Source organism: Berghia stephanieae, chromosome 7 (assembly GCF_034508935.2).
Source record: "Berghia stephanieae isolate SIO BIC M18660-M18661 chromosome 7, UCSD_Bste_1.3, whole genome shotgun sequence".
Taxonomy (NCBI): Eukaryota; Metazoa; Mollusca; class Gastropoda; order Nudibranchia; family Aeolidiidae; genus Berghia; species Berghia stephanieae.
The window spans coordinates 8,012,714-8,035,006 of record NC_088366.1 but is presented as its reverse complement, the minus strand read 5'-3'; the positions used below and the strand labels follow the sequence as shown (position 1 = coordinate 8,035,006).

Genomic DNA, 22,293 nt, shown 5'->3' with positions numbered 1-22,293 from the left:
ACAAAACTGTGTGAGAACTAATCCTCAACATGGGTATTTTAAAAGAATAACAATAACCGGGTGGCGTCAATTTCGTTACTTCTATAAGGTATTGGAATGATGAAAAAATATGCTTAAAAGAACAAATGATTTCAAAAATATAACGATGTTTATTATCGGAACTGAGTCTATGGAATTAATACACTTGCAATTTAAAAAGTCTGACATTCATGAAAATTGCATGATAAGGATGTTTGGAAAATTCTCTTTCACAAGCAACAACTTATAATGATTACATTCCAATATTATAACGATCAATAGACCCAATCTGTAGAAAACTTTTACAGTCTCAAGAACCGTCTTGAGCCCGCCAGGCAGCACTGTGGTTTCAGGACCGTTACCAAGTGAGGACACCCATTGGTACAGAATGATTGTAGTCGGTTGGCCGATACTCAATTTTAAAGATTCGGTTGGTAGACCGGTGCGAACGCGTCAAAATAAAAAATGTAGGTCACACACGCGTACTCATTGAAGTGACGTGTGCAGAATTTGGACCCTCGGGGTTACCCACAGACTAGGTGTTGTGTAATCTGTGGGGCAGCAGCTTCTTGTGGTTCTCACTCTACTATGTTATGACGATCGACCCAATCAGCAAAGTCCGGTCCGCATTCGTGCACCGTCGCGAACCCGTCCGGTAGCATCGTCACAACACACCGTTCAACTAGATGCTCTGCCGTTTCGGGTTCTTGCCCACATCGGGTACATGTGGGATAGGTGGAAAGTCCCCACTGTTGAAGCGCAGTTGCTGTGAGCAGCTCCTCGACCGAAGCCGATTCGCAGCACCCCAGTGTCTCCTCTTACTGGTATCGAAGCCTGCCAACTTCTCACCAAGCTTAGAGGAGTGTATGTCCCCGCCCCCACGAGGGATTGAATTCGTCCAAACCGACGTCCATCTCGTACATATATTCATCTTTGTCCGTAGTCAGGGAAGCTGGATACAAGGGTTGCCGGAACTTATTTCGGCTCGAAACGGGGGCGCCGTCCATAATGCGCTTCAGAGGGGTATCCTCATTCCCTCTCTCTCGTGATCTTATTTAGCCAGTTTACCTTAATCAACCTTGGAGTCATCATTGATAAAGATCTTTCCATGACAAGCCATGTGAATAACACCATACAATCTATGTACATAGAAATGAAAAAAATAAGCAAAATTCGTAATTTAATACCGAAGCATATAACAGAACTTTTAATTAATTCCCTGGTTTTATCTAAATTGGACTATTGTAACTCCCTTTGGGCGAATTTAGCTAAAGACAAAATTAGCAAACTTCAGGTTGCTCAAAATAACGCAGCCATGCTCATTGTACGCAATAACAAAAAATACCAGTCAGCAACTCTTCTTCTCCGTGAGTTACATTGGCTTCCTGTGGAAAAAAGAGTTGCCTATAAGATTTGTACTGTTGTCTACAAATCCCTGAGCACGAACAGTCCCTCCTATATTAAAGACCTTCTAAACATATATGTCCCCAATAGAAACTTGAGGTCAAGCAATGACCGATCAATCCTTGTCAAACCTAAGCCATGGCGTAAAATAGGTAAACAGTCTTTTCAATTTTCGGCCCCCCATTTTTGGAACTCTCTCCCGTCACACGTGAGATGCTCGGATTCGTTGACAACGTTCAAATCTCGCCCACTGTAAAGCGCTTAGAGCCTGTGACAACGGGGTAAAGCGCTATATAAATGCCATTTATTATTATTATTATTAATCGTCTCCCTCCGGACATCGGAAGATTGGATTGCTGCCATTATCTAGGCGTTTTAACCAGCGTTCCTGACACTTTTGCATTGACTTGCGAAGTTTTACATCAACCCTCTCAACGTTTCTGCTTCTACCCCACACTGGAGCGCAATACAGTACTCCACGTACTCCCTCTTCCGGCGATGTAAAGAACATAAAGCACCAGGACCAGACAACATTACCGGAACTATTTTGAAAACTGTCACCAACAACTGGCTATACCTTATACAAAACTATTTCAAAGGTCAATCGATGAACAATCAGTGCCAGTACTTTGGAAAACATCGATTGTCGTTCCAGTTCCAAAAAAGCGTTGTCCGACCGTATTGAACGACTTCCGTCCAGTGGCGCTTACATCGCTTGTAATGAAATGTTTAGAAAAAAAAATATTAAAATCTGAGCTCCTACAAAAATGTTATGACCTGAAATTGCTAGATCCGTACCAATTTGCGTACCAGCAACATCTCAGTGTAGAGGACGCACTATTAACCGCCACAAATTCGATCTCAAAACACCTTGACCAAACGCCCTCGAATTACGCCAGAATCCTGTTTGTCGACTTTTCGTCAGCTTTTAATGCCATGAACACAGATATTTTGCTTCAAAAATTGTGCAACATGGATATTCCAAACTACCTTTTAAATGGTATAAAGAGTTTCTGACCCATAGACCGCAATGTGTAAAATTGGGTGAACATATCTCCAACAAAAGAACGTTGTCGAACGGATGTCCCCAAGGCTGCGTGAGTTCCCTAATCATGTGCATCTTATACACCAACGACTGCAGACCATCCTTTGAAAATTGTTTTATAGTGAAATATGCAGATGATACTGCTATTCTTGGCTTATTAAAAGATAAAGTTACAGAAAATAATTATTTCAAACAAATAAATATATTCACCGATTGGTGTAAACAAAATCAGCTTGAATTAAATGTTGAAAAAACGAAAGAACAGGTGTTTGGTGTAAAAAATAAAAACGACTTAAAGTGTGTGACGATCGGTAAAGATGATGTTGAGATAGTTGACTATTTTAAATATGTAGGAATAACCATTGATAGTTCCTTCAATTTCTCTCAACATATTAATATAATATCTAAGAAAGTTGCCCAAAGATTATACATCCTAAGGAAATTGAGAACATTTCAAGTAAGGAAGAAAACTATGTTAAGAGTTTATGACTCATTGATTAAAAGTGTTATTGCGTTTGGCTGCACCATATGGTTTGGCTGATGCCGACTTAGATAAATCAAAAATTTCAAAATCTATCAAAGAGGCATCAAAAATAATAAACCATCCTCTTGATGGAGTAGAAAGAATTCATGGAAAAGCAATAGAAAGGAAAGCATTCTCAATTACCAACAATAAAAAACATATTTAACCATGAATTTAGTCTTTTACCATCTGGGAGAAGGTTTTGTCAGATTAAATGTAGAACTAACAAGTATAAATCAACGTTCGTTCCATCAGCAATAAAATTTTTGAATATTTCATATGGTATAGAAAAACCAAGGATTGATAAGTTGACTGATTAACTGATTAATTTATTTAATGTTAGATTAACTGACCAATTGATATTGATGATAATTTTTGGTGTCGAAGTGCCACAATTGTAACAAATTGAAAACGAAATGAATATGTTTCTGTTGTGTATATCGCACGTGTGAAAGAAAGAGAGGAAGAGAGAGAGAGAGAGAGAGAGAGAGAGAGAGAGAGAGAGAGAGAGAGAGAGAGAGAGAGAGAGAGAGAGAGAGAGAGAGAGAGAGAGAGAGAAAATAAGTAGGAGTGAAATATCTGTTCAATGTTACAGTTATCATTTAACGTTATAACAAGTGTAACTAAATGACAAATTGCCATATTTATGGACAATAAAGATCTGTTATTATTATTATTATTATTATTATTATTATTATTATTATTATTATTATTATTATTATTATTATTATTATTATTATTATTATTATTATTATTATTATTATTATTAATAGCATAGTGCCAGGGGGGACGTTCTCAGGAGTGCTTGGTTAGCGCCCCAAGTCGATCCCGCCAGCTTCCTCAGAAGACTGTTGCGTTTCTCTATCTTCCGGGCAACTCTTTCGAGATGCACCCGATAGGTAAGGCTGGGTCCAGAGTCACCCAAGTATTTTGGATGCTGCTCATATTGGAGTGGCTGGTCCCCGACGAGGACGTTCAGTTTGCCGGTGTGTCATGCACTACATAGGTGGAATGCAGTGGCCACGGTTTTTGAAGTGTTCATCTTCGGGTATCACTTGACGAAGTAGGATTTGAGTCTGGTGACGTCCTCACTGAGTACGCTCTCGAGACGGGTCCACACTTTGAGTAACGAGTGCCCAGTCGTCCTCGTATCCCAGCTCAGGGAGGAATTGGCGCTAGTACCGAACCCCGAGGGACCCCCATTCTTCAATTTCCTTACTTTACTCGTAGCGTCTCCCAGAGCGACGTGGAATTGCCTTTCCCCCAAGATTGAAGAGAACAACTTCAAGGTCTTTTTGCACCTTATGATCTTTGCAAGTTTGAGCATTAATCCTTCGCAACAGACCGCTTCGTACGCACTGATAGGTCTATAAATACCGCACATGTTTGTTGTTTCCTCTCGAACCCTGCTTCAATATGCTCTGTAAGGCTAATGACCTGTTCCGTGGTGCACCTCACTTCCCTGAAGCCCGCCTGCTCGGGTGGCAGGGCAAAGTCTAGGACCGGCCCCCATCGGTTTAATAGAACGCTCTCCAACAATTTGTAAAGACAGCTCAGTAGAGATATGGGTCTGTAACTGTCGGCCTCCTTCGCCGGTTTCCCGGGCTTCAGGATGGCAACTATCTTTGCGTGCTTCCACACTTGTGGGAGCTTTCCTTTTGCAAGGACGTCAGACATTGTCTCTGCCAGCCAGGCCCGTGCCCTGGGGCCCAGATGCGTCACCATATCGTGATATATGCCGTCTATCCCTGCTGCTTTGCCGTTCTTTACATCGCTAATGGCTGCACCCACTTCTCGGGGACTGAACGGGGATGTCCGACTCCTCCGCAGGTAGAGAGTCCAAAATCGTACGGTACGCCTTGCGGACACCGCGCTCAAAAGCAAGATTAGGGACCCGTTTGCTACGGTTCTTTATATTAAGTGTGGGTTGTGGTGTGCATGTCAACGTTATATTCCCTACTTTTTCTTCTGAGTAGTTTGCAAAAAGAATTCTCTTCGCTTAAGATGTGCGGCTATGTGGTTTAGTGGTATGACACTCGCTTTCGGATCGGAAGGTCCTGGATTCGAGCCCGGCGCTCGACGCATAGTTGAGTCCTTGGAAAAGGCTCTTTACTCACATTCTCTCACCGTACTCAGGTGTAAAATGAGTACCTGGTCATTAACAGCGTTGTCTTTGTCCGAAAAATTGTAATATCGCCTAACAGGCGGCATGTCCCGTCCTACATGTTAAATGTTGCTGTTGACCAGGACCCCTTGTAAAGCGCTTTGAGCACATTTAGTGGATATTGCGCTATATAAAGCTCAATAATTAAGATGGACTGTCGACTTGGACAATGAAAAAACATAGGGTGGTTTCTCTGTGATGAGAACTGATCCTATCTTCTACTTAGTAGCTGTGTGAGATTCAAATTCAATATGACAACAGGGTCTCTGAAAGAGCAGTGGTGCAATACTACTACTACTACTACTACTACTACTACTATTATTATTATTATTATTATTATTATTATTATTATTATTATTATTATTATTACTATTCACTTTCACGTTCAAACATACCCATACTCTCATACAGACAGTCATAGTCACAGTCACAAACTCAACTGTTTGTTTCAATATAATTTTTAGGCTTTTCTTTAAAAAGAAAAATGCAGTTTATAGGCAGACTTTTCAAGAAAAAGCATCATCCAGTTTATGGACTCAAGGGATTTAAAAAAGTTTTTGTAGAGTACTGTTAGCACAATGGTGACCCTTCGCCTCGAAGCGGTATTAAGTCCTTTCTTTATATCTAGCTCAATCGCAATCGCTCTCTCCCCCCCCCCCCCCCCCCCCCCCCCCGCGTGTTTCTTTCACACATACAAACACAAACACGTACACACACACACACACACCCACACACACACTTTTTCCCTCCTGTCCTCTTTAATGCACAATCGCCCCCCCCCCCCTCCTCTCTCTCTCTCTCTCTCTCCCTCGTGTGTTTGTGTGTGTGTGTGTGTGTGTGTGTGTGTGTGTGTGTGTGCGCGCGCGTGCGAGTTTCTTTTCCTTGCTCTCTCATCCTCTTTCTTGATATTTCTCTCTGTGTCCACCCGGCTTTACGTTGTTTCAAACTGTAATGAAAATATTAGCTGTTCTTTAACTTTTGACATTTTGAAATCGTATTTCCTCCATTAAATAAAACAAAAATGTCATAGTAATGATTCTTATTTCATTGATTGTTTAATTAAATGTCAAAAAAACCGTCAACAAGTGAACAATTTCGTGAAGTTGCAGACATTTATTGGTGTTTTTATTAATTCAAGAGCACCTTACATAATAATAAATAACCACAAAAGTAACAATTGGATTATTGCAATAATTTGTGTGCGTATTATTTAATTCTAAGCTCATGCCAAATTTGATTTCTCTTGTTAAATTTTCAATGCCCGTATCCAAGGAGTTACCTTTGCCCATTGATTCGACTGCGTGAAAAAGGTGCCTCAACTTCAAAGTCGATTTCCTCAAAACCTGGTTTTTACACTCTCCCTAGTACTATCGGTCATATCACGGCAATGAATTATCAGAATTTAATAAATTTGGTCTCAAATTTTTAGGCATAAAATAAGCTTTGATTGGGTACAAAATACCCAAAATTGAAAATCCCGACTTAATACCGTTTCGAAGCGCCAACAATGTGTATGCGCTTGCATAAGAAGCTCACAACAATGCCATCCGAAAGTATAACGGACCAACACACAGAACTATGTGTAACCATGTACTTTTATAGTCTGGTTCATACAGTTTAGTGAGAATTACTCATAAACGTGGATGGAGAAAAACAATAACAATGACCTGACTGACGTCCACTCCATACTATCTATAATTTAACAGATGAATAAATACAAGGCCTATCTCGCGGAGCGAGGACGAGAGACGCATGGTAAGGACAAAATGATTTAGAGAAGACACAAGAGATAGAAAGAGCAGTTCAGACGACACCCAAAGACCCCATACCAGGGCAAGACCCAAAAGCCTCATGGTAAGGAGAAAGGATTAAGACAGATACAAGAGATAAAAAGCGGGGTGCAGACGACACCCAAAGACCCCTTTCCAGATCGAGACCAAAAAGCTTTGTTTTTGTTTTTTTAAAAAGGGTTTTACGGCGCTTGCAACACATATAAAGGTCAAATCAGCACCAGTAAAAAGGAAGAAAATGGGTTAGTAAAAAGTTCTAGTTAAACCACCCAAGGTGAAACAAATGGGAGTTGGTTCAAATAGGAAACAGATGTAGATTCCAAGAGCACACTATCAAAGTACTTAGTTTGAGATCATCTAAATGTATCATCCAGACACAAGCGCAGGTTCCCCATTAAGTGGAATACACCGAAAATGTTTACAAACCACATATTATAAGTTAAAAAACAAAATACAGTGCATAGGTAACAGCCAATTTACAAACAAAAAATATCATCTTCCTGAACTATACATTAATTTGACTTTTCCCTCCCAGCTATGGTATCCGACCACGGCTAGGACAAGACCAAGTACATGTAATTTCATCCCAAGACAAAGAGAGGAAGCATGTTGGAAAGAATATAAGGGGTATAGAAGACACTCTAAGTGCCTCCCTGCCCACTATGGGAGGACCCAAAAGCCACATGGTAAGGACAAAATGATTTGAGAGATACAAGAGACAGATAGAACGGTCCGGACGATTCCAAAAGATCCCACACCAGAACAAGACCAAAAAGCCTCATGGTAAAGATAAAATAATTTAGAGAGATACAAGAGATAGAAAGAGGGGTCCGGACGATACCCGAAGACCCCATTCCAGAACAAGACCCAAAAGCTTCATGGTAAAGATAAAATAATTTAGAGAGATACAAGAGATAGAAAGAGGGGTCCGGACGATACCCAAAGACCCCATTCCAGAACAAGACCCAAAAGGCTCATGGTAAAGACAAAATGATTTAAAGAGATACAAGAGAAAGAAAGAGGGGTCCAGACGATACTCAAAGACCCCATTCCAGAACAAGACCCAAACGCCACACATGGTAAGGACAAAATGATTTAGAAAGATACAAGTACAAAATGTAGAGAAAGGGGTCCGGAGACACCCAAAGACCCAAAAGGCTAATGGTAAAGACAAAATGATATAAAAGAGATACAAGAGATAGAAAGAGGGGTCCAGACGATATCCAGAGACCCCATTCCAGATCAAGACCCAAAAGCCTCACTGTGTGTTGAGACACTGCGGCTGACACCCTTGGAATAAATCCTAAATAAAAAAAACAAAACATCTCACAAGTTCCATAAGCTTCTTCGGAGTTGGTTTTCCTTTTTCTTAAATACTTTTAAACAAACAAAAGAAAATATAAAATCAAGAACTTTATTACAAAGAATAATAATGTGACACACACAAATTAAAACAAACTTTGAACATCAGGGTAAGTACCTATAGAGTCTACATAATCTATAATAAATTATCAAAAATGTTCTAATACAAATACAGGAAAGTTGATTAAAAATAATATCAATATCATTAAATGACCCGCCACCATAAAGTGACCCATAGTCTCAAAATAGCATTACGTCGTATTGAGTTAAAATACTACTATGTTGTTTTGTTTTTAAGGGTTTTACGGCGTTTGCAACACATTAAGGTCATATAAGCGCCAGTAAAAAGGAAGAAAATGGGATAGTAAAAAGTTATAGAATTACAAATAAAGCACCCAAGAAAAATTAAGAAATAGGGGAACTGGGAACAAATAGGGATCAGATGTAGATTCCAAGATCACACTATCAAAGTACCTACTTAGTTTGGAGACCACCTATAAGTCTCATCCGGACACAAGCACAAAATCCAACAAAGAGGAACACACTCAAATGCCTACATAAAACATTAAAAAATAACAAATATAATAATACATAACAGAGAGATGATTTACAAGGAAAAAAATATCACCTCCCAAAACAATAACTATGCATTTGACTGTTTCCCCCCCAGCCAGGACTCCGACCAGGGCCAGGAAAAAAAACAAGTAATCTCATTCCAAGACAAAGACAGAAAGCATGTTGGAAAATAGATATATGGGTATAGAAGACACGCTATGTGCCTCCCTGCCCGCTATGGGAGGTCAGGATCCCCACCCAGAAAAAATACTACTACTACTACTACTACTACTACTACTACTACTACTACTACTACTACTACTACTACTACTACTACTACTACTACTACTACTACTACTACTACTACTAATACAAATAGTTTGTTTTTAAGGGTTTTACAGCGCTTGCAACACATTAAGGTCATATAAGCGCCAGTCAAAGGAGGAAAATGGGATAGTAAAAAGTTCTAGAATTACAATTAAAAGCACCCAAGAAAAGGTAGGACAAAGGGGAATTGGTTCAAATAGGAAACAGATATAGATTCCAAGTGCACACTATCAAAGTACTTAGTTTGAGATCACCCAGTCACAAGCACAAGAGGAACACACTCAAATATTTACAAATCATATATAATAAGTAAACAGGGGGGGTAGTGAATAAGAGAGATGATTTACAAGGAAAAAAATATCACCTCCCAAAATTAACTATACATTTGACAATTTCCCTCTCAGCCAGTGTATCCGGCAAGAGCCAGGACAAAACCAAGTAATCTCATTCTAAGACAAAGACAGGAAGCAAGTTGAATAACAGATATAGGGGGAGGGGGGGGGGGGGGGGGGGTAGAAGATACAGTAAGAAGAATAGACATCAAAGAGTTATTTCAAAACCACACAACACTCGTAGTACCAAATTGAGATGATGGGACACCGTTTATAAAAAAATATATAAATATAGAGTGCATATAAAATACATACATATCTAGATGTATAAACATTAAAATTAGTTTCTAAAATAAAGCAGTACAAACATTTTAAACACAGAATTAGAATATCATAGAGAAAGGGGTAACGACTCCCATGAAAGTACTAAGGTAAAATATAGATATAGATATAGCTGTAGTAAAAAATAAAAGTACTTTACAGGATGTCAGTGTATGACATAATCAGTCGGAAGGTGAACATTTTGGATTTACATATTTTGCATTTTCTGAAAGAATATGCTCTCCAGAACATTTTAATCTTTAATTGAAGTAAATCGGGTGATTTTTCATGAAGTTATGGTCAGATGTATGGGAAAGGTATCCAGCAACTTTTCTAAAATTTCACAATTTTTCAATTTGATTATCTCTCGAAGACGTACAAAAGGGTTGATTTAATTATTTATGACAATAACTAGTTTTTGATACAAATTGACCAGCTAACTTAACTTGGCAATTGTATCTCAGTTCAAACCGTTTCACCATCCGACTGATTATGTCATTCACTGTAAGACATACTGACGAAAGACTGAAAATGGAGAGGCTTTGTTTGAATGACAATAATACAGACAATTGACGTTTATTGTATTGTTATGCCGACGAAGGGGATGTGCCCGAAACGTCCATGTCTGTACTCTTCCCATCAGAAGCCTCTCTCCATTTTCACTCTCTTTCGTTAGTATTTTCACGATCTCAGGCTTCAGACAGCCCCCACCGTACTCTACTTTTCTGGGTACATACATATATAGCAGTTCATATTCTATATATATTCATTTGTTTATTCATACAAGCCATCGACTGTCGGGATAGACTTGAAGAGCTAAAGATTCACAGTAAAGTTCTACTCTACATTGATAAAAATCACTATACAGGGTGGGTGTCCACAAAATCTGGGTGCATATAAATTGTACTTCATTGTATTTATTGTTATATCGTTATTCATGCCACAGACTACAGGATACACAGAGGTAAATATTCACATGAAAGTTCTACGGTAAGAGTATTTTATAGCACCGTGAATACTGTGATAAAATGTGGGGACATGATAATGATATCCACAAAGTGAACAAATTAGCACTTAATACTTGTTTGTATTTGTTCATTCATGTCACAGACTACAGAGATGCATACGAAGGCTTTAAAATTCACATGAAAGTTTTATGGTAAGAGTTAGAATATGTTATAGCACTGTGAAATTCACAGTGCTATAACATATTCACTGAATACTGTGATAAAATATAGGGACATGAAATACAACGTGAATAAATTAGCACTTCAATACTTTGTATTTGTTCATTCAAGCCATAGACTGTAAATAAGCATATGTTTTTGTTTTTTAATGGTTTTACGGCGCTTGCAACACATTTAGGATATATCAGCGCCAGTAAAAAGGCGCCAGTAAAAAGGAAGAAAATGGGATAGTAAAAAGTTCTAGAATTACAATTAAAGCATCCAAGAAGAAGTAAGACAAAGGGGAACTGGGAACAAATAGGGAGCAGATGTAGATTCCAAGAGAATACCATCAATGTACTTAGTTTGAGATCACCAATAAGTTTCATCTGGACACAAGCATGGTCCCCACTAAGAGGAATACACTCAAATGCTCACATTATAAATTATAACAAATATAATAATACATAATAGAGAGATGATTTACAAGGAAAAAAATATCACCTCCCAAAACAATAACTATGCATTTGACTGTTTCCCTCGAAGCCAGAACAAAATCAAGAAATCTCATTCCAAGACAAAGACAGAATGCAAGTTGGAAAACAGATATAGGGGGATAGAAGACACAATAAGTACCTCCCTGCCCACTATGGGAGGTAGGAACCCCACCCAGTAAATAAGCATAGGAAGAGGTAAAGATTCACAAGGAAGTTCTTCGATAATAATAATAATAAACGGTACTGTGATAAAATGTAATATATATAGGATGTCCACATATTTTGGATAAATAAGCACCTCAAGATCTAATTTTACATGTACTACATTCAAGCCATAGGTTGTATGGATACAAAGGGGTAAAGATTTACATGAAAGTTCTATGGTAATAATACTGTGATAAAAAGTTAAACAAGTACTTCTATACAAGGTGTCCACAAAATCTGGGACTTTAATACAATGTGTCCACAAAGTCTGGGACTTTTATACAAGGTGTCCACAAAATCTGGGACTTTAATACAAGGTGTCCACAAAGTCTGGGACTTTTATACAAGGTGTCCACAAAGTCTGGATAGATGTAGTTTACATTCATTAAGAAACATCCAATCGTTGGACAGGAAAATAACCCCAAAAAAACATGTGATCGATGACTCGACCATGTGAAAACCTGAATATTGATGCTATGTATTTAGTTTAAAAACTCTTACACCTGCCAACCAGATATAACTTACCAAAACACAAAACAATGTGTAAAATTAAATATTTATAGTCTGAGTCTGATTAATGCAATTTCTAGTAAGAACTACTCATAAAAATGGCTGGTAAAAACAATAACAAAGATCTGAGCGACATCAATTCGCTCTTTCTATAGATAGAACGAAGATGACGTCACTCGGGTCTTTGTTAATGTTTTTTGCCATCCACGGTTATGAGTAATTCTCACATAACTGTATTAACCAGACTAAAAAAGTTCATGGTTACACAAAGTTTCGTGTATTGGTCCGTTATACTTTAGGATGGCAATGTTGTGAATTTCTTTGCCAAGCGCATATTATATAGATCGCTCCCATTGAATATTTTTTTTTTTACTTGTAATACCTCTCTCTCTTTCTCTTTTAAGCTGGCCGTTATGTGTGCATGAGTGTGTGTGTCTGTCTGTTTTGTGCTATACATTGTCTACCTGCAGCAAGGCCAATGTTAAACTGAAAACGATGCATAGTAGTAAGTAGCTTACACACACACACACACACACACACACACACACAGCTCTCCATTGCCTATAGCTGTAGGCATACCTGAGCGTAGTGTGGGCTAAATAATTGAATTTGGAGATATTAAGTGGATTTTGACGCCCCTGTTATTATATTCATATAAAATTAGACTCTTAAAAGTTAAAAGTCCCTGCAATAGCAGGTAAATTTTACTAAAGGCACAGAATGAGAAAAAAATATGGGGCTTAAAAATAAACACCTGTTATAACTGGATACTTGTTTTTACCCGGACCTGTTATAACGAGGTTTCACTGTAATTGTATAATTACATCGTTTCCAGACTTTATACTTTATACACACCGTGTAGGATTATCAGTAACACATAAGTATAATTATGAGTCAAAGAATTATGGTACACTGGATATACTATATGTTCAACGTCGATAGAAAGATTTTCAGAAAGACCACATTCAATTTGACCAGACATAAGACATTGTGCAAATCATAGAAAGATTTTCAGAAAGACCATATATTCAATTTGACTAGACATAAGACATTGTGCAATCCATAGAAAGATTTTCAGAAAGACCATATATTCAATTTGACCAGACATAAGACATTGTGCAACCCATAGAAAGATTTTCAGAAAGACCATATATTCAATTTGACTAGACATAAGACATTGTGCAATCCATAGAAAGATTTTCAGAAAGACCACATTCAATTTGACCAGACATAAGACATTGTGCAATCCATAGAAAGATTTTCAGAAAGACCATATTCAATTTGACCAAACATAAGACATTGTGCAATCCATAGAAAGATTTTCAGAAAGACCATATTCAATTTGACAACATTGTGGATCACATGATCTGCCATTAGTATCTGCAGCAAAAGTCTGTGAACTGAGGAAAGAATTGACACAGACGATAAGAGAGGCAGTTAAGACATTGCAATTGGATGATTAGGAAGCCTAAGGCCTTAAGCCAAGTTAAGTAAAGTCATATCCAAAGTCCTCAATAAAACTAAAACAACTCAACACAAATTAATACATTTGACTCTAAAATCACTCCGATATCATTCTGATTTGAGACACTGGGTCATCGATTTGTTTTAGTTTTTAAGGGATTTACACGCCCGCGACACATTTAGGTCATATCAGTGCCGGTAAAAGGAAGAAAGTAGGATAGACAAACTCATGAAATACAAATTAAAGCATATAAGTCAAATTTTGATTAGGAGGAATAATTCAAATAGGGAATATCAATGTCCTAAGGTTGGAGTATACCTAAAAGACTCATCAGGAGACCAGCACAGGTTCCTACTTAGTGGATTACGCGTTCAATACAAAGCAAAAATACAACTATCAATACATAAGAGATGGATGAGTTACAAGAAGAAAAAAAAAACCCAAAACTAACTCTTTATATTCGACTGTTCCTCAGCCAAGGACTCTGGCATGTGTAAGGACGAAATCAAATAATCCCACTCCAAGACAAAGACAGAAAGCAACTCAGAAAACAAATTTCGGGGGGATAGAAGACACAACAAGTGACCTCCTGCCCACCAAGGGAGGTCAAAAGACCCTACCCACAGACCACAATTTAATTAGTCTTGACATATAAATATCCTGCATAGCTATTTAAATGTTCCACAAATAGAGCTCTTGGGACACATAAGAAAAAAAAAAAAAAAAAAAAAGTTATTTCCCTTTTGAAAATCAATTTATCAAAGTTCCAAACTCAATACATCTACGTCCTCCATTTCAAGTGTCCATGGCCCTCGTTCCACAAATGACTTCAAGATATAAGAACCTTGTTGTTCCATCTTTGGATGTAAGGAAAGGACTCTGTCAATAACTGCCCTGTTAACAATGCAATAAATATACAGCACGCGGAGATTCTTGCAACTTTCAGCCAGAGATAAAATGGCATAGTCCAATTCCTCTGATGGTCTTGTATGCACGACGACTCTCTCTAAATATTTACTGTAGTAACGTGTCGCTAAACGAATTTCCGGATAAATGGTAGAAAATGTTGCCAGATGAAGCTCTACAACAGGGATCCCTGGCTTCATTATTTGCGCTATCCGACTATGTGGGCATGTGTGGTCAAATCCAAACTCAACTCTCAAATCTGGATTCATTTTAATTAAATCGTACCAAGCTCCTGTTGAAATGTCTTTACTATACTTGTTTTCTCTTCGACAAACAAGACCCAATCTTGTTAATTTTGCACGACCTTCTTCTGTAAAGCTTCCGAGAACAGAGTCGTTAACAGTTATGCCGTATGTGTGGAGTACGGTAAGTTTCCTACAACGCGAGACCAGTCTCCCAATGCAAAATGGGGTAAGTTTGCAAACCAACACTCTGTTGAGGATGTTAAGATAATCCAATTCAAAGCAATTCAATGAAATACTGTCAATAAATGGGTCTGTCAATATGACTTGAAGACCACTTAAATTCAAATGTCTAATTTTTGAAAATTCTCTCCTCTCCCCGATAGTGTCGAAAAGTTTTATCAAACTTTCCGTAAATTCCACGCCAGCATAAAAAAGTGGATTCTCGCCTTTGAAACGAATTGAAAAATGGGTCAATTTAATATTTATACCTGTGAAGTGGCTTAAAATGTCTATTAACTTCAAAGCATTCTTTCGATTTGCTTTCCCATGTTGATAAAGTTCAAGTCTAAGGTAAGTCACATAATGCCCAAACCGTTTAATGAAATGGAGAATTCTTACATCAGACGGGGAGAAAAATGAACAAACAAGTCGTCTCCATATCATAGGAGTATCAAGACTTTCATTCCAGCTCCTACATACTGCAGCTATACTGCCCCTCTCAAATGGCGGGACAAATGAAAACACATGTGCAAGAACTGGACTGGGTAAGTGTGCCCAGTTATAAAATTCCTCGTCCATAGCTAAAGGTCTGCACTTATGCGATCTGAAGAAGAAAATGGGAAAAAAAAAGTGAGGTGATCAAACTAAGTCTCTGTTAAACATAATAGAACATTCAGTCAGTATGTAATTTATTACTGTAAAAATGACATACCAACAGCAAAACCTAATTAATGAAAAGAGATTTGAGTCCAGGTATACCCTAACTACTACTGCTACTCATGTTTTTTATGCTTTTGTTTTCAAGAAGACTTTTACAGCGCTTGCAACACATTAAGGTCATATCAGCGCCAGTGAAAAGGAAGAAAATGGGACAATAAAAAGTTCTAGAATTACAATTAAAGTAACCAAGAAAAGGTAAGACAAAGGGGAATTTGTTCAAATAGGAAACATGTAAATTCCAAGAGCACACTATCAAAGTTTGAGATCACTTAAAAGTCTCATTCAGACACAAGCACAGTAGGGACTACTAACAGGAACACAGTCAAATGTTTACACATCATATATAAAATCTAAACAAAACATAATACAGTGTATAACAGAGAGATGGTTTACAAGTAAAAATAATATTATCTCTATTATATCTATACATTTGCCCGTTTCCCTTTCAGCAAGGGCATCCGGCCAAAGCCAGAACAGGACCAAGTAATCTCAATCCAAAACACAAAGACATTGAAGACACAGTCAGTGCCTCCCTGCCCACTACTGGAGGTCAAGAACCCACCCAGTTGCCTCAGCATAAAAACTCTACAGGTTTAAGCATACTAAAAAGGTTGACATTCAGGGATTTTTTTTTTTTTACGAAGTGACTATTTCCCTGAATGCTCGGGAAAATAAACTTTTGATCTCTAATTCCCAGAACGGTTTCCCTTCTTAAGATTTTTTTTGGTTACTTGTGAGAGTGTGAGCATGAATGATTAAAATTAATGTCAGACCTGCCAACCTTCCCAGAATGAAAAGTGTATTCTATGACCCTAAAAAGTGTGTGGTTGCCGAGCTAGGCTTGAACCCAGGACCTTCCTATCCAAAAGTGTGTCATACCACAAGACCACATAGCTACATTTAAAGAGGCAATTAAGAAAAATATTTTCCTCTTTTAAGTTGATAAATAAATGACAAAAATGGCAGTTAACTCTGAATGATAAGAAAAAGGGATTTGGAAATTTCGTAAGACAATTTTTAAAAAAATGTAAAGTAACATAAAGGGAGTAAAAAATGACGTGGTTGAGGGTCATGCAGTGCTGCCAACCCTAGCCCATGGTTAAATGTGTACAATGGAGAGCCTTAATGAGTAGGATATTTTTTTAATGCGTGCAATTTTGCAAAAACGATAATTAGCACTAAATCTGATAATGGGCAATTAGACCATACTAGCAGTAAATATAATCAACATTTAAATTAAAGAATAAGCTTACACTTTTATAGACCATATAGTTGTATCAACTTCCAGATCCATGTATAATCTGATATGGCCCAGCCAGATAATATTATATTGAACTCACTTCATGAACTTCTGGGTCAGGAAACATGTTGACTTATGTTTAAGAATGTAAACCAGAAAAGTGAGAATGCTAAAAATGCTTAAATTTAAATAATAGAAATTTCATATGTGTACAATCCTCAGCAAAATGTCTACAATTAATGAAAATGCGTAAAAATACGCATTTTTAAAGTAAGGTTGGCACCACTGGTCTTGTGATCAGTATTATTGGCATTGTTAGCATTAGTAATTATATATGCTGGATCGCCAGAGGTTGTGTACTCTACCACTTAACACCCAACAATGTGTCAACTATTAATTGCAGGACCATCCAATAACTTGAACTACCCCAATCAAAGTTAGTCACTACACTCTCATCCCAGTCATTACAACTCAACTACTATACAATAGCCGATTAGGTCAAGGTGACAAATTTGGGTCTCCCACTACACAAAGTGATGGCGGCGACTGCGGTGGAGTTTTTGTACCAAGAGGCTGTAATCTCACTCTCAATGCCAAGGTGCAGTTTAACAAAAAATTCTAAATTTAACTCTTGAACATGAAACCAAAATCATTTGAAGAATCAAGTACCACTGATTAAAAACAGATTGAATTTTGTTTCTATCTTGATTAGAAATCTAGTTATGACAGCTCAAAGTCTGAATTTTCAGACCGATTTTTACCCCAAAATTACCATTGGAAAGTTGTGATCGAAATTGCGTGCCATTAATATATTGCTTGCTATATTTTATCCCTATAATATAATCTCAATGAAACAATTGCAAATAATTCCACTCTGTGATTGAATAAATAGAATAAAGAAGTATTTGAGCCAAACTTTAAAAAGGACACATAGGCCTATATCATGAAGCTCATACAAATTGAAAAGGATTCTCACAAGGCAGTTTGCACGTGTATTTTAATTAATTGGAAGGAAAGTTATGGCTTTTACAAATTCTACTAAACCACTTTGGTTTATTCCTTAACTCTCTCCTTACCAGCCATTTTCAAGATTTTCCCTAAAACTTCACACCCAACTAACACAAAAATAGATTTTTTATCACTCAAATACAATAGCAGTAAGTTCTTGACAACCCACTGTTCATTTTCTTTAAATTTTGTGATGTACAAAAGAAATCTGAATAAGGAAAATGTTGGTTATATCGTCGATCGTAACGAATATGACGATTTTCCAAGTTGGTAAGGAGAGGGCAAATATTAAAACTGAAAACATGGACTAAATAAAAAAAAATAATAGGTACATGTTGCATTTCGGCAGAGACTGCGCATAGATTAGAAGAGCCCTGAAATTCGGCATGAAAACGTTTGTATTTATTATTTAAAAAATGAAAAACCCATGCTGGAAATTTGAAAATTACTAAATGGTGGCGTTTTTATACACCTCCGTTGGAGGTGTACAAAAACGCACCGTTTTTATGCACCTCCGTTGGCGGTGATGGTAAAGTTGTTGCTGCATACGTCCATGAGGTTTAAATAGTTTTAGATTGTAGTTTAGCACGCTGCTTAGTGATTACCGATGTACAATGATAATAAATTAAAGAATAATAACAATAATTTTAAAAATCAAAAGTAAAAAGAAACATGACACACAAATACTGATCTCAAATAAATAAATAATTTTAGATAATTAAAATCGAAGTATTTTTTAAAAACATGATAAAAAGTTTTTGAAAAAAAAAAAGCAAAAAAAAAAAAAAAAAGCAAACAAAAACAAAGAAAATCCAAAAAAAAAAAAGTCACCATTGGGAATCGAACCGGGTACTTTCTAGGTTGGAGTCTGACAGCTTGTCCACTGCGCTACTGAGCCACCTGACTGTTCATCACATTTAATAAGGTCTTTCTAAAATATTATTTTACCTTCAATGCAACTTCTATTTTCTGGTTTTATATTTCGATTTTTTAAATTATTAATATTTTTATATAAATTTATTAACAAAGACATCCTACAGATGTCACAATATAACTTTCGCCATGTCCAAATGAAGAAACACAATATCGCTAATGAAATTGGGTGGAATGCGCATGCGTGACGGAGGTGTATAAAAACGATCCGTTAAAATACACCGTCAACTAGGGAGTTTAATAGAAATTCTAAATGTACCTCACACACTTGAAACCAATGTCATATGAAAGAGCTGGCAACACAGATTACAAAACAGTTTGAAATTTGTTTCTATCTTGATTAGAAATGTAGTTACGGCAGTTCAAAGTCTGAAATTTCAGACCGTTTTTACTCCAAAATTACCATTGCAAAGTTGTGACCGAAATCGCGTGATGTTAATAAAAAATGGTTAAAACAGTCAATATGGAGTTCTTATCATATATTGTATACCAAAATGCTCGTCTTATCGAGGACAATGCATTTACATTAATAAAGAGGAAGATAAACAGTTCAAATTAACACATGATTACATAATATGACGCAAATGTTACATAATCAAAAACTCGGCTAGACGTAAGAAAGAATTTGCTCTATCACTTTTGGATTTATCCCCAATATCTCACTGAAACAATTGCAAATAATTACCCTCTTTTAATTAATACATAGAGAATAAAAAAGGGTTTGAGAGTATGTAAATGAAAAGATATAAACATGTTGTGTAATGACATAATGAGTTTATTTTTACCTATGGCAATTTAATTGCATATAAATAAAATGGTAGATTGAAAAAGTTCAAATAAATTGAAACAGATTCCCTAGTATAATAGAAGGAAAGTTCTGGCTTTTAATACTTTAAAAAATTATGCTGAACCACTTTGGGTTTATTGCTATTACATCATTTGAATTGACAATTAATACAATTTTCTCCCCCCCCCCCCCTTCTCTCTCAATGTATGGGGGTGTCAAAACTAATAGAACTTCTTACCATAATAATTATTAAGGCTAAGGCCTTTAGAATATGGATACAAATGATAACAAACATATCTAAACATATGGGAAAGAAACTTGATGACTTGATGGCAAAGTAAAATAAAATTCAATTAAAGCAATTGGTAGTTTTAAAATATCGATATTATTAATATCGGATTTCACAAAGAGAAGAAATATACGAACTTTTAAAACAAAAACTATAAAATGCCTATAAATAAAGTTGGAAAGTATGTATTTCAAAATAAAAACATAGTAAATAATAGTACTGAAAATATTATGGACTAAATTTAACATAATACATAACTAAATCTAAAATATCGATATGAATATCGATATCGCCCGGCAGCCATGATGTAAACAAGGCATTTCGACGCAGAGTTAAAAGGTGTCTGCGCATCGATATAGAGTCCTGAAATTTGGCATGAATAAAGTTTAGATGTTATTATAAAAACAAGCGTTTAAATTTTAAAAACACACGCGGTAAATAAAAAAATAAATGCATTTGAAAATTGCCAAATTTTAACTTCATATAACTTTCCTTAATTGGCACCACTTAAAAGGAAATTGAAAGACGAAAATAATGATACCAAAATATCTGCGATATTCCTCTTTATAACGAAGTTATGCATCTTTAAATGAACCCCCCAAAACGCGAACGGCAATTTCCAGTCACAACTTTCCTATGAGCGAGTTGGGTCAAAATTTGACTGCCACTGCTGCTGCTCACTAAACTGCCTACCGTCAACGGAGGTGCATAAAAACACTACGTTACTAAATTTTGGCCTCACCTGAAATTTTTTCCTCGTTTTGGCACTATACTATGAAATAAAATTGAAAGACGAAAAGAATGATACCAAAATAACTACATATAATTAATAGTAAACAAAGTTATAGTTATAGCTAGTTATGTATCTTTTAATCTTTTACTTTTATTATTGATATTGACATTGAAGCAAAGAAACGCGCACGGCAATTTCCAGCCACGAGGTGAGGTGGGTTACAAGTCTACTCCCCCACAGCTGCTACTCACTAAACTAATAAAATACACTATGTTCATGTAATCAAATCCAAAAACCTACCTCGATCATGCGAACCTGCTAATACTAATAACTAAAACTAAAATAAGTTTATAAGTATAAGAAATTTTAGAAATAAGACAAACGATGCACCTTCGCCTTCATGAATTTGATGCACACTGTCACAAAAATGCACCTCCGACTCCGACATAAAACATCACGTCAAAGTGAATCATTATTCAATACAGTACTGAACAACCCCTGCAGTCAGTTTTTGAGTTTAAAATGTTGTTATTGTTATGGTATGACTCTACTCTAGGAGGAGAACTCTAGATCGGACTGAACTGAGATAGAGTGATAGACATAGAAATAAAAGAGAACTTCATGCATGCAAGCAAACATTCTTTACCTTCAAATCTAAGATGACACCGAACTCCCACTGCTGTTCTTACTTGGGCTTTGATGGGTGCTTGGTTTGAGATGATGAAAACCATATAATCTATTTACAAAGTAACCCCTTTAAAAGACTTGCAAACTTTCATTTTTGTTTACTCAAGTTGAGTGAGGTGAGGCACTTAGGTCTGGGCAAATATCAAGTCAGTATTCAATACTTGATATCAGTACTAAATCCATAGTATGCATGATAAGTAAATCTTTATTTCGTTTCGTAAAATTAACATCCACCTCTGAGTTGCAATTATTGGGAAACAAATTATTGTCAACATTTTTTTGTTTGTAAAAAAGTGTGGAATGTCGAAAAAAAAAACCAGTAATGAACTTTCGTTCCAAATTTAAGCCAGAAGATACAATGAAGCATCCAGAACAAAAAGACACATGAAGTTGGGTTTTTTTTAACGAATTAAAATACAATTTTGTGCTATGCGCTTGGGAAAATACAACATTCGCCAGCCGGATTAACGTACTAACATACAAAACTGTGTGAGAACTAATCCTCAACATGGGTATTTTAAAAGAATAACAATAACCGGGTGGCGTCAATTTCGTTACTTCTATAAGGTATTGGAATGATGAAAGAATATGCTTAAAAGAACAAATGATTTCAAAAATATAACGATGTTTATTATCGGAACAGAGTCTATGGTACATTGCGGACAACATGGCTGACACCTGTTGACATTGAGCTTCGGCTCAGTGGATAGTCTTATGTTTCTATTTATTCACTGTGTGGAATCTTTAATTTTTACCTGATGTGGACTAATCTTAATATTGGAACTTTTAACTTAAGATCTATTAAAAGTAACATTCGAAAGGAACAACTGTGTCAAGATTTAG

At 36.6% G+C, this 22,293-nt stretch overlaps 1 protein-coding gene across 2 annotated transcripts; it reads right to left on the bottom strand.

Moving 5' to 3' along the window:
- Positions 1 to 8,284: 8,284 nt before the first annotated feature.
- On the bottom strand, positions 8,285 to 21,685 carry LOC144976624 (F-box/LRR-repeat protein 8-like). 2 transcript variants are annotated; one of them, XM_078920921.1, is made up of 2 exons: positions 21,410 to 21,685; positions 8,285 to 15,657 (listed from the first exon to the last, which is right to left on the bottom strand). In XM_078920921.1, the coding sequence occupies exon 2, from the start codon at positions 15,630 to 15,632 to the stop codon at positions 14,442 to 14,444; it is 1,191 nt and encodes a 396-aa protein (XP_078777047.1). In that variant the 5' UTR covers positions 15,633 to 15,657; positions 21,410 to 21,685; the 3' UTR covers positions 8,285 to 14,441. The 2 variants fall into 2 exon arrangements, with proteins under 2 accessions (XP_078777047.1, XP_078777048.1); XM_078920922.1 differs by lacking the exon at positions 21,410 to 21,685 and adding an exon at positions 21,154 to 21,377.
- Between the last annotated feature and the right edge of the window lie 608 nt (positions 21,686 to 22,293).

Coding starts and splice junctions, on each gene's coding strand:
- LOC144976624 (XM_078920921.1), bottom strand. CDS start 15,632: ATGGACGAGGAATTTTATAACTGGGCACACTTACCCAGTCCAGTTCTT.